Genomic DNA, 14,061 nt, shown 5'->3' with positions numbered 1-14,061 from the left:
CCTATAACACATATCTACCAGCGGAAGAACCCGAATCACATCAATTAACAATCGATCAGAACCTTTATAGCTCTTGATACCATGTCAAAAACTTAAACCAGATTCTTATTACTTTCAAATAGATTCAAAATTACAAATCCAAGCAATCTGTTCTTTGCAATATCCAAAGAACACTACACTACACGAGCAATTGATTGAGATTAACAGATTAAACAAAATCTCAACATACGAACAAGAACAAGATTGGAAATCACATAAGCTGTGAATCCTGAACAGAGAGTTTTACCACAAAGGTTTTTTTGTGTGTTAAGAAAAATGTGTCGGCAAAAAGTGTGTTGTAAACGTAAACCCTTTCTTGAATATATAATAGAAAGTGTAGGTCGGTCCAGCAACTCCAAGAAGCTTGTAGGCCAGGCCCAAAAACACCTAGACTGCTATCAAGAAAGAGACCACATCTCCAAGCCCAAAATTGAATGAAACTCACCAGCCACACACCGAAATAAAAACAAAATATTAGAAAAATAAGCATAAGCTTTATAAATTAAAAAGATATAAAACTGATGTAACCAACCATTATTTCAACAGTTTGCATCTCCATTGTAAACTAAACTAGGGTCCACTCCCCACGATGAAAACTACATTCAAACTGCCGTGAACAGCCCCTATGTGCCTGTGGCTTCTAATTTCTTTTGTTTATTTCTTATGACAGTTAGACCTACTCAAATATTTGTTGTTGTTCATAAAAGTTGAGCCCGGTATCCAATAACTATTATGAAGCCCATGTTACGTTCTCAACGAACGTGGTTCGAAATCGAAACTTACTTTTTTTTCTTTTCCTTTTTCTAATTCACGTTTTTGATATGGATGGAAATGGTTTTATCACGTTTTTGATAGGACCATTTTTGAGATTTCGGATCTTCATTAGTGTAAAAAGACGGCTCTTTTTAATGCATCAATCCAATTGTATAAAATCTTAGGTATTAGTTAAAGTATATTTTGTAAACAAACAAATGATATCTTTTTTCGTGTTTATATTATGGTATAAGAAAACTATTTTAGTTAAATTAAATTTATGAAAACTAGTTTAAATATTAAATTTGAGAAAAATATACATGAATTGTTGTAAAACAAGCCTAATAGCCAAACAATAAGAGATAAACATTTAGGGAGAAAGATGGAGATTTCATTAATTAGATGTGTATTACAAAGAGGGACATGAGATGTATATATAGGGTAGGAAAACTTGGGGAGAAAGCTAATCTATATTAGGTATTGGATAACCATAATATTATATATTTATAACACTCCCCCCTGGTTATCAACATAATACGCTTGGAGATGCTGCCTCATTAAAAACCTTGCTAGGAAAACCCAGTGGGACAAAACCATAGCTAAGGGAAAAAGAGTGCAGCACGTAGTGTCCCCCCCTGATTTATATATCCGTCAAAATGGTAAATATCAATCTTCTATGAAATTTGCCCAAAACTTTTGTAGTCAATCATTTACGTCTTCGTTCGTTGACATTTGAATCCTTAAGTTGAATGATGTTGTATAATCTTTACGTTAAAACTTTTATTGCTTCATCTGATAAACACTATGATCCTGTTGTGTTTCTCTGCATCAACAAGACTAATCAAACTTGTTTTGATGGGTTAGTAAAATATAAACACATATTTTCCTACCTAAAATATATGTTTTAACCCGTTGTGGTGTCTCCTAGTAGAACACATGCCAATAAATATAAATAAAGAAAATAATAATCATATATAGCTAACAATACCACATAATGCACAAATGCATTTAATTATGGTATTTCCGAACCAATAATATTCATATTTAGATAGATAATGATATAGAGTCATTGTTAAACATCCTTTAACATGCTAAAAGGAATCAATTTATCCATGGTAACATGTCTCAACATTTTCTAGATGCACTTTGATGGATTTATAAACAATATAATTACACATATACTCGAACTATAAGTCGAACAATAATCTCACCGTGTCAAGATCTTTCAAAAAAAAATTTCTCTTTAAAAGCTCATAAGTTTCTCTCGGTGATATGTACATCATCATTGTAAAATGTGATTATAATGACCTTTTAAGAGTGAAATTTTGATAAAAGTATGGTTAATTATATCCAACTTATCTCTCTATCTATCAAAATATCTCTTGATTTATGCCAAATAATAGAGTTTTAAACCCTTCTAAATAGCTCAATTAGTTTTAACACTTTCTAGCCATTATTTGTTTTGTATATAAACTGGTTTAAAAGAAATAAGAATTATGAGCATATGATCCTAAATTAGTAAATTAGATATTTCATAAATGTTCTATATTACAAGGATAATCTTCTTATAAATTAATATATATATCTTTTCTTGACACTAACAAAATGTCAAACAAATTTAGTGTCTAAACTCTAAAATATACTTTTGGGAACGACTGGTTTTGATTTTAAGAAACTAGAACAATATATTTGGTTAATATGTGGTAAGCTAATTTGGTTAGAAAGACTGACTTAGTCGCGCAACCGACTTGTTAAAAAAAATAACAAATGTTAGAAAGAATTATTTGATTTCTTTGTCTTATGAGAAATTATCTTTTAGTAGATCAAAGCTTAATATCGAATCACTATACGGTTATGTGTATATGCTAGATACCCATATTAATTAGGAAAACTTTGATGTGCTTAAATTTTTAGATCACTTGCTTTTGATATCACGAATTTGGCAACTCTATATTTGAATAAAACTTTTTGCTTTTAAGTGACTTAAGTCGTGATAGCATTGTCTTATATAACTTGTCGTTATGATATACATCGTTTTTGAGATGTTAATAAACTTTTACGTAAACCGAAGATGGTTGTTTTGTTATCACTCTTATAAGAGAAAGTATAATATATTTATGACACCGCAAGTGTCCCTAAATCTTATTGTAGATTTACATAAAGGTCTTTAGATTTAAGACCAATAAATTTCACATAAGTCGATCATGTAATTATTTAATTATTTCTCAAATTTATATTATATGAATAAAAAGATTATTTGTCATACCTCAAATATGCTATTCTGGTAGCAATATTATTATATGAGCATGAAGGTTTAAAGCGACTTCATATATGCATGCTCAAAGAAATAATGAAAACCTTGAAATTTGTTTGATTATAATCCATTCCTTGAAGTGAATGTGAATACACATTGATTGTTGCGATCATGGACATAATAGAAAATTTGTAACAATGATTAAGATCGACTATCAGAATTATAATCTTGGTCATGCTAATAATGAGATCGACCACCACATGTGGCAAAGAGATTGATCTTATATGAGAACAAAATGTGGAAATTTAAAGGTGAAATCACATGATCGTTTGAAACGATAATACAATCTTTCATATTTATAGTATTGCATTAAAGAAGCATACTACATATACGATCATAAACCTAAAGTTTATGGATCATGATTATCTAATGGCACAACCGGTTAGACCATACCGAGTCAATGATGTGAAATATATTGAGGAAACAAATGATTCTTCATAATACTTATACATGTATATTGCTCTCAAGGGAAATCATCTATTTACCAACTGAAGGAGGGTGTGAATCCCTAGATGTTATGAAATTGAGAAAAAGGATACGCATATCCTAACATGATACCATTTAGTGTTTTGAAAATTGATGCATCGTCTAAATGGTTATCAGATCGCAACTACATGTTTGCATGGCTTAGCTAATAAGATAGCAAGCATATTATTCCAGATTGGTATATTACATTCGGTTATAATAATTAATTTGATTCCCAAGTTAATAATGATCATTAGAATAGGTGTTGAACTTCATAACAGATTATGTTCTCACATAAATTGTTTTGTTAAAGACGAGTACTCAACGTCTATAATGTTTACCGAGAGCAAATGTTCATGTTTGTATTTGAGTACATATGATTATACATGTCTTAAAATCTAATCCACATCAAGCCAATAAGTTATGATACTTGCTTCCCATTGTAATTGGTTTTTGGTCAGTAACCAAGTATTTCTCATCTAATAGGTGTTATATACTGAAATTAATCCACCACAAGACACAAAGATGAGGCCACAAAGGAAGTTGGGAATTTATGTCGATATATGTGATTATATACTTAGAGTCGTTAATGTGATATTTGTTTATAGCTCATTAGCTTTCACTTCAGTGAATCAACATTCCCAACATTATGGGGAGAAATAAAACATTTGGAAAACGAATTTAGTTGAAATGAATTATCATTGATCCTCAAACTAAATTATATGAACTAAAAGTTCAAAGGATAATTCATGTATAAAGATTAGCGAATCAATTACCGGACGATTCACTGACCAAAAGAGAGTGTCTAACTAAGACACCTATACGAACTGCTAATGCTCCAAACAATAACTGTCCCGGAAGGACAAATGCATATTGATAATAAGTCTAACGCACGCGTGTAGCGTGGTAGACTGATCGGTTCCAAAGATAAAATTTATTGGAAAATTGGAGCAAGTAATGAAGATGGTCAAGTCGAGGTACAGTAAAAGGTCTCTTGAAAGAGAATAGACATGATGGTTCTTGAAGAACCTTAGGTACCTGAAAACAAATAGCTCTCAATAAATTATATTTTATCATGTCTACAAAGATATATGGAATCGAAATAAAGTCGACGTCGCTATAATTATATATATATAATTAGCGCTTGAAATGATGATGAGGATCAAGGTTTTAAATCTGCCTATGAAAAATGATTGGCCAAAACAGAAAGACGCAAACAGGACAGAGTTGAATTCTCTAAAAAACGGAAAGTTTTTGGACCAGCAGTCCGTACAACTAAAGTTGTAAAATGTGTTAGATACAAACATGTCTTGTATATGAGTTATGAAAATTCATCAAGTGATATAAGGCAAAATTGATGGCATAAGGATTTTGCAAAGACCCATGATTAATTATGAGGAGACACATTCTCCAATGGTGAAAGTAATGACTTTCTGATAACTAAACAGTCTGGTAATTTAAAGAGAGAATTGATATGCGTCTAATAAATATTGTTATTCAGTTAATACTGAAAGTTTACAAGAAAATATATGAAGGATTTGAATTATCAAATCATGTAAAGTAAGTTCTCGAGAACATAATAATTATGTGTGTAGAGTCATATTTGAATACTTTACGATTATTGAATATATTGAACATAAATGGAACTCTTGAAGAGTTTCATAAGGTAATTGAATACTTGAAAGATTAATTGATAAATCTTAATGATGTAAGTTTGTACATCAATAGGCATACACATAGAATATAATGTACATGATGAGTACAATATCTAAATAAACAAAGAAATTGTACAATATAGATTTTTGATATGTGATACAAACTGATGTGTTAATGAGCAAGTTTATGCAACAAAAATCCTAGAAAAGTGAATGTGTATGCATAATCTGTCAAGTTGAAAAGAAGTCCATGATGGATTGGCAAATGCATAGATTTATGCTTATTACGTATGGACTAAACTATTTGAATTGAGCTTGGCATAAATCAAGAGATATTTTGATAGATAGAGAGATAAGTTGAATATAATTAACCATACTTTTATCAAATATCAATTATTAAGAGTTAACACGATAACTTTCGGATCTCAATTTTATGTTCAAATATTTCTTTTCTATTTTCTACATAGTATATCTTATTTTAAATGTGATCTTCATTAACCAAGAAAAAGAAACCTAACAACAGAAACTCAATGGCAATTTTGACACAAAACCAACGATCTTTTGTTTATTATTATTTCCCATTATTATATGTTCTTTTAATAATAAGTATATAATAATTTGGTTTTGTTGAATAATGCATAATTTACTTAATATTAAAAGGCATAAATATAAATCTCGATTCAACCTAAAATTTAATGAATTACTATATAATTTATGTTTGAGGTGTGAATACTTAAAAGATTAAATTAAAAAGAAAATTGTGATATAGCTGATTATTTGATAAACAAATCAGTTACAAGTTAAATCAAAAGATTTTCTTGAGGTATCATAATAATTCTAATATTATGTAATACTAATAATATATAAGTATCATTGAATATTCACTTTGAACAAAATATTCAATTATGTGGTTCATATTATAATATGTGGTCATAGCTTTCTAATGGACTGAATAGCACCGATCCATTGAAGAGAACCAAAGAACAAAGACCAAGACAAAACAAGTGATTGTTAATGATTTTATCTTAGATGAAATCTACGTCGTCGGAAACTATAAAACCCCATTACTAGTTTCAATTGAAACTAAATAGATATATAACAAAATAAGTAATGGTTACCTGAACAGCGAATGATTAACCAAATTGAATTGTCGTAGCTTCGTGCTGTTAACGTGTTGTAAAACAAGCCTAATAGCCAAACAATAAGAGAAAAACATGTAGGGATAAAGATGGAGATTTCATTAATTAGATGTGTATTACAAAGAGGGACATGAGATGTATATATAGAGTAGGAAAACTTGGAAAGAAAGCTAATCTATATTAGGTATTGATAACCATAACATTATATATTTATAACATGAATGACTTAATTAAAACACTTTTAAAAGTTGGTTACTATTCTATGAGATATTATTAAAAGTTAAACTTTTCAAAATACACATAATCTTTTGCACTTCCCAATCATAGTTAGACAATGTGTAACGTGGCACACAAAAGTGCCACCACCTTCTCCTTCATTGGCTAGAAAACACGTGGTCCCACCTTCTTTTACAGCATGACGCTATGTAAAAAACACCCAAGCCATTTTTTGCCCCGAAGCGCCTGGGGGGCGGTGTTCTTGGCGCTATGGGGCTTTTTCTCCCTCTATAGCGCCCACTACGTTGGGTCTTATTCAAGTTAACATAACACAACACAAGTATCGCTCTAACGGTTCTAAATTCTAATAAACATTTATACATATAAAAAATAAAAATAAAAAAAAATCATTTTCTTATAAAAGGAAAAACATTTAAAAATAAATAAAATAAACATGTTTGACTTGGCCCAAAGTTTTAAAGGGCTTTAAAAAAATCTTTTAACAATAGCCAACTTCCGGTTAACTTAAAAACCCCGTCTCATGACTCACGAGTCAGTCGTCGTCGTGTCTTCATCTTATTATTATTATTATTAATAATACTTTCCCGACGTCAATTTCACTTCACGTCGCCACCACACCACCTTCATTCACCATCACCATGCTTCTACTCTCCACCTTCATCTCGTTTTCACTTATCCTCCTTATTTCAATTTCCATTAACACTGCAACCAGCAGCAACAATGATTTCCGCGGTGCTGTATTCGACGTCAATTCAAAATTCGCCGGAACGGAACGGTCACTTAGTCTCTTCAAAGCTCACGATAGCCTCCGTCACCTTCAGATTCTAGCTTCCGGTGTGGATTTGCCTCTCGGTGGCACCGGTCGTCCTGATGCCGTCGGGTAAATGAATATTTAATTACTTAATTGATTTTAGGTTATTGTTTTGTACTTCGTTACCGATTTTAGGTTTTTTGAAGCTTGTTTAGTTGTTATTAATGAGAGTTAGGGCTTATTTAGGGCTGAAATCGAGTTGCAATAGTATGCCCGTTTAGAGTTTTATTTCTAAAACTCGAGCTCGTCTAGGCTAGTTTATTATATATTAATTATTTAATTATTTTTCAAATTATTATTTACATATATATTAATAACTATTAATTTACATGTAATATATATTAATTAATTATATTTGTCTTAACTTATACTAGGGCTGTTCAAAGGGCCGAGCCGAACCGAATGGCTCACCTAAATATCAAGCGAATATCGTGCCGAGACAAAATCAAATTGAGCATTTTTCGATCGAACATCGAGCGATTTTGATTTCCAATTGTTAATTATTTCCCTTTTCAGTTAAAAAATTTGAATAAGAAACAAGTTTGAAATTGTAAATAATATATCTGTAAGCAAGTTTGAAGTTGTAAATAATATATCTGTAAACAAATTTGTATTTTTTAGACAAACGTGTACTAGATTGTAAATTTATGTTAAGAAAGAAGTTTGAAGTGAGATATAATGAACGTGTAAATAAACTTCTAGTAACATGAAAAATTGAAGCAAACAAATGAAACTATGAAATTGTTGGAATGAGGTAAAATTTAAAAAGGTTAAAAAAATTGTATATTTATAAATGTATGTGTGTGTGTGTGTCTATATATATTTATATAATTAATTAATTAGTTAATTAATTCCAGCCAATTGAACGGAACCGAACGTACCTTTGCTCGTTGCTTGGCTCGTTTACAAACCAAACCAAAATCTAACGAGCATTTTTGAGCCAGCAGCAAGCAAGCGTCAAGCGGTTTGGACAGCCCTAATTTATACAGAATAATAATAGTTATTATATAAATATATACTAAATAAAAGTTTTATATATAAAAAGCTTGTTTAGGCTCACAAGCCGGCTCGATCTCGTGTATTAATTGAGCCTCAATAAAGCTCAAGCTCGTTTAAGTTTGGCTAGATTCGAGTTCTTAATGTGCCGATCTCGAGTAGTAGCTCACGAGTGTCTCGGCTCGTTTACACCCCTATGTAACCCTTGTTTTTGCAGCCTGTACTATGCGAGAATTGGAATCGGAACACCACCAAAAGAATATTATGTGCAAGTAGACACAGGAAGTGATATAATGTGGACCAACTGTATAGAATGCAGCGAATGCCCTAAAAGAGGCTATCATGGGGTATTGTTTTCTTGATTTCTCTATATAAAATGATATTATGCTTATAATGCTAATAGTTTTTGTTCTACGATGCTTCAAACAGCTGGGACTTACACTATACAACCCAAAAGATTCATTCACAGGGAATGTGGTTACATGTTCTTCAGCGTTTTGTGCAGAGGTCAATGGTGGTGCGGTTACTGGTTGCAAAGCTAATGCAAGTTGTCTATACTATGAGTATTATGGTGATGGGAGCTTCAGTGTTGGCTACTTTGTAATGGATGTTGTTCAATATGATAGTGTGTCCGGTGATTTAGAAACTAAGCTGGCAAATGGCAGTGTTATATTTGGGTATGTTTGTTATTGCTCGACTTATATGTGTAGGGCTTTTGTACTGATAATGTATATTACTTTATTAACAGGTGTGGTGTCAGACAATCTGGTAACCTAGGGTCTTCTGAGGAAGCACTTGATGGGATTCTTGGTTTCGGAAAAGCAAATTCATCAATCATTTCACAGTTGGCTTCATCTGGGAAGGTGAAAAAGATGTTTGCACATTGTTTAGATGGTGATAATGGTGGTGGTATTTTTGCAATTGGGCATGTTGTTCAACCGAAAGTTAATTCTACACCATTGATCCAAGATGAGTATGTGACATTTCACTTTCTAACTTTAAACCGAGCAAATGATCGAACACGAACACTTAACATGACGTGGTTTCTTGTTCGTGTTTGTTCGTTAAGAAAATGAACCTTTTCGTTCATTAATAGTATAAACAAACGGTTCATGAACGTGAACGAATGAACATAACTAACATAGATGAACAAACATAACTGAGCTAATACCTATTAAAAGTAAATGGGAACAACAGTGTGTTGACTGTTGGGTCAAACTTTTTCAAAACTAGACTAAATTTTAATGAGCCTAAAAAGTTTTAATGAGTATATTAAAAAACGTAAATGAACAAACTTAAACAAAGGTAAACTGACAAACATAAATGAACGAGCAAGACATGTGATCATGTCTGTTTAATGAACAAAAAAAACTTGTTCAGGTTCGTTTGTTTATAAATAAACGACCTTCCCGCTGAATGGTTCCTGAACATTTCACTGAACGTACGGTTCATTTACAGGCCTAGTTATTTGATCCATGCTGATAGATTGTTACATTAAATTGGGTCCAAAAGAGAGCACTATTCAACATCATTGACTCCATTTTCACACATTCATACGCACACACATATCTGTATACTTTTGTAGATACAATGCATAATTATTCTCTGCATCAAGGCATCCAAAATGTAAACGTGCATGCTGAATATATTGTAACTTTACATATACATCTAGTGTAACTTCAAAAGTTTAGTGCCTTAGATATTATCGCACATGCGAAGAATCCTGTTAGATCCGTAGAAAACATTACTATAGAGAAGACAGACGAAGAATCCTGTTAGATCCGTAGAAAACATTACTATAGAGGGGAGGAGGGGTAGAGGACGACCGAAATTGACTTGGGATGAGAGGATTAGGCATGATTTGATAGACCTAAACCTCTCCGAGGACATGGTTGAGGATAGGAATTCGTGGAGAAGTAGAATTAAAGTTAAGGATTTTTAGAGAGAATTGAATACCTTAGGGCTTAGACTTAACTTATTTAGGTCACATACCATAATGGTATTTCCCTTACATATATTATTATTATTATTATAATTATTATTAGCTTTTATATAGCTGTTAAACTGTGATCTTATTATTAATATTATTATAATTAGTAGTAGTTTTTATATAACTGTTAAACTTTGATTTCCTTTATTTTGCTTCATACACATGTACTTAGAGCCGAGGGTCTCTCTGGAAGCCACCTCTTTATTCCTTTGGATAGAGGTACGGTGTGCCTACATCCCACCCTCCCCAGACCCTACTTATAGCTTTGCTGTCGGTGGGATTTTACTGGGTATGATTGATTGATTGATTGATTGATATTATCGCACATGCTCACTTATAAATTTATAGGCCACATTATGCTGCAAATGTTACGGGAATTGAAGTTGGTACCCTGTTTTTAAATCTTTCAACAAATACTCATGATAACGGGAACACGAGAAAAGCGATAATTGATAGTGGTACAACATTGGCTTATCTTCCGGATGCAATATACAAGTCCTCGGTGAATGAGGTGTGCCTTTAAAGCTTTAAACATTTACTCTCTACTTTATCTTATAAAAAATTTGCTTGTCATGTATTTTGTTTATATTATTACCTCTTTCTGTTTAGATAGTTGCAGGGCAGCCTGAGTTGAGCTTAAGAACACTTCAGGACCAATATACATGCTTTGAATACTCAGGAAGGTACTTTGTTATTGCATAGAACTTTGTTTTCACAAAATAAAAAGTTTAATTGTTTGCTAACTTTGATTTCTACATTGGCAGTGTTGATGATGGATTTCCAGCAGTTACTTTTTATTTTGAAAATTCACTTTCTTTGAAGGTTTATCCTCACGATTACTTGTTTGTTGTTGTAAGTATCTCTATTAATGCAATCTGGTTATTCTTTAGTTGTGTATATTATTTAGGACTAAACTTCAATACTGCTCTTTGATGATATGCTTTTTGGAACTCTAAGTTGATTGGTACTTAGGTCATAATTGTTTATGCTTTTAGCAAGTTTTTATTCTAACTAATGAAGCTAGCTAACAGATAATAATCGTAATATTCTAGGAATTGAGTATAATTAGGCAAGTTTATATATCACATGCTTACCTTATGCTGATTAATAACTTCAGCAAGTATAAAAATATTGCAGGAAGATTTCCTATGTTTTGGCTGGCAAAACAATGGTCTGGATTCATCAAGTACAATGGACACAATTTTATTGGGAGGTAAGCTCTCTCTCTCTATATATATATGTGTGTGTGTGTGTGTGTGTGTGCGTGTGTGTTGTTAAGCGACTTATGTATCGCATTTAAGCAATAGGTATACGCGTTTATGTGGCTCTCGCAGCTCTCTACTTTAAACTGATTATAAATTGAACATCCCTGTATATATGTATGCATATTATATTATGACATTTGCAGTATTAAAGGACAGTTGCTTTTTTTGGTTTGCAGATTTGGTATTGTCAAATAAGCTGGTATTATATGATCTTGAAAACCAAACAATTGGATGGACCGAGTATAACTGTAAGCTATGATCCAGTTTTATTAAATTCTGTTTATTTCTTTCTACAATGCCAACCTTAACTATTGTCTTTTTATATTTTTATAATTCCAGGCTCTTCAACCATCAAATTGAGAGATGAAATTACTGGATCAGTGCATTTAGTAGGTCCACGTCCTATACAATCTGCTAGCACCCGGATTGCCCGTAGTTATTTACTCTCATTTTTATTAATCACTCTACTTCACGGTATTATATTTGATTCTTGGTAGCGGTTAACACACGATACATATACGGTAAAAGAAAAGGGCAAACATAACACAGGTATTGAATCCATTGTTTGGTAGCATGTCACGAGTCAAAGATGCCATCAGATATCATCATCACTGAATTGATTATGGGTTTCTGTGAAAAGTGTGAAGGAATTTCGGCCCTTTTGAACTTGTCTAGGCGTTGTGCTTGGCATGTTTTGAGCTCTATTTTTAAAACTCGAGCTCAGTTTGCGACTAATTTTTCAAGCGAGAGTTTGGCTTGTTTATTTTTCACTAGTATTTTGCTACTTCATATATTTACATTTGTATATATTTCATTATGTTCCCTAGTCTGTACTAGAGATGTTCAAAACGGTTTGGGACTAGGAACCGGATCCGGTTCCTATATTCAAAACTCCCTTATAAACCGGTTCCAGGCTCGAACCGGTTAGGGAACCAAACCGGTTCTCCCACCCTCGGACCCCTAACCTATGGAACCGGTTCTTACCGGTTCCTAAACCGGTTCCTGTACCGTAACCGGTTCCAACCGGTTACGGTGTAAAATTTTTTTTTTTTTTCGTTTTTCGTTTGCGATTTGGATTCTAAACTACGATTCGTATTTGTATAGCATGAAAAATAAACAAAACAATTAACATAAAATTCATTTTATTTACTTTCAAAAAAAAAAGGTTACATGTTTTAAAATCTTCAAAAACAAACTAACAAAACATTAAACTTATAAATATAAAGTTGTGACATATTATTTCTAGAAAAGCCTTCTTGTTCGTCGTAATTATTGAGCGGCGACTTTTTCCTCGGAATTACTTGTAGAAATGCCTTCTTGTTCGTCGTGCACTCGAACATCAAGTGGTGTTTCATCTTCGAGAGTGGTTACGTGTTGAATACGATCGATTGAGTCCAAGTGATCCTTTAAGCAAATGCACATCTCCACCGACTCCGAATTTAGTCTTGTTCTTCTCACCGATATTACCCTGCCACTAAGAGAAAAAGCGGATTCCGAAGCTACCGTAGAAGCTTGGACGGTTAGTAAATCACGGGCCATGGTGGCAAGAATCGGAAACTCGGTTTCCTTTACCTTCCACCAAGCCAAAACATCAAAAGTGCCATATTCCTCTTCGGATAAACCGGTAGAGTAATCATTTGCACTATACCTTCTTAGTTCGCTTGAAGGGGTGTTACCCCTTTGTTTTTTAGCCGTTACGTTGCGAACGGTGTTCATAAGGCTAATCATGGGATCTCGTACTCTAGTAGCACTTGAACTTGATGAAGACCCCCCCCCCCCCCCGGCATAGGCATGCGTATGTTTGACCCATATTTATTTAAATAAAAGTCATACATAAATTTAAAATTCAAGTTAAAATCATTTTTTGTCTCTGTTGAAAAGTTTGGGTCAACTTCATGCATATCTAAGGCTGAAAAAATTTCGTCTATCACACATTCAACCCCCGTAACATTTAACATTGGGTTTAAAGCGGCGGCGCAAGTAAAAACCGGTGGCAATTCAAGAAAGTATTTTTTTAATTTAAACTTCATTGGTAATATGATGTTTGAAAACATTGGACTTTTATTTTCAAATTCTTTAAGATTGTTAACGATTAAAAATAACTCCGAAAGAACCAAGGGACTTGTCGGATAATACGTTCCCGATAGTTTCGTAGTTGATGTTTTAAAAACTTCAAGAAAAGTCGATAAGTCATTGATAATTTCCCATTTCTCATTTGAAAAGGGGATTGCCAAATCATTCTCGGCAAGACTAGAATGAAACATTTGTAAAGTTTCTCTTTGTTTCAAAGCACTTTGAAACATTATGCAAGTGGAATTCCATCGATGAGGTACATCCCAATTAGCTCCCAAAGCTTTTCTTCCCGTATCTTTACAAAATTTTCTATATTCCATTTGT

At 32.6% G+C, this 14,061-nt stretch overlaps 1 protein-coding gene across 1 annotated transcript; it reads left to right on the top strand.

Annotated features, from left to right (window-relative positions):
* The first annotated feature begins 7,217 nt into the window (after positions 1 to 7,217).
* On the top strand, positions 7,218 to 12,278 carry LOC143534233 (aspartic proteinase 36-like). The gene is made up of 10 exons (XM_077028769.1): positions 7,218 to 7,482; positions 8,627 to 8,756; positions 8,839 to 9,086; positions 9,158 to 9,382; positions 10,748 to 10,910; positions 11,009 to 11,082; positions 11,164 to 11,251; positions 11,537 to 11,612; positions 11,841 to 11,912; positions 12,004 to 12,278. The coding sequence occupies exons 1-10, from the start codon at positions 7,241 to 7,243 to the stop codon at positions 12,159 to 12,161; spliced, it is 1,476 nt and encodes a 491-aa protein (XP_076884884.1). The 5' UTR covers positions 7,218 to 7,240; the 3' UTR covers positions 12,162 to 12,278.
* Positions 12,279 to 14,061: the final 1,783 nt, after the last annotated feature.

This window comes from Bidens hawaiensis, unplaced genomic scaffold (genome assembly GCF_021521415.1).
Source record: "Bidens hawaiensis isolate Kalapana, Puna unplaced genomic scaffold, B.hawaiensis_p1.1 tig00010124_1, whole genome shotgun sequence".
NCBI lineage: Eukaryota > Viridiplantae > Streptophyta > Magnoliopsida > Asterales > Asteraceae > Bidens > Bidens hawaiensis.
The sequence above is the reverse complement of the archived record's forward strand: the minus strand, read 5'-3'. Positions and strand labels throughout refer to the sequence as shown.

Excerpts from the sequence above, each read along its gene's own strand:
- LOC143534233 (XM_077028769.1), top strand. The coding sequence starts at position 7,241 with ATGCTTCTACTCTCCACCTTCATCTCGTTTTCACTTATCCTCCTTATT. Across the intron at positions 10,911-11,008 it reads ACAAGTCCTCGGTGAATGAG|ATAGTTGCAGGGCAGCCTGA; the intron begins GTGTGCCTTTAA and ends CTTTCTGTTTAG. Across the intron at positions 11,913-12,003 it reads TGGATGGACCGAGTATAACT|GCTCTTCAACCATCAAATTG; the intron begins GTAAGCTATGAT and ends TTATAATTCCAG.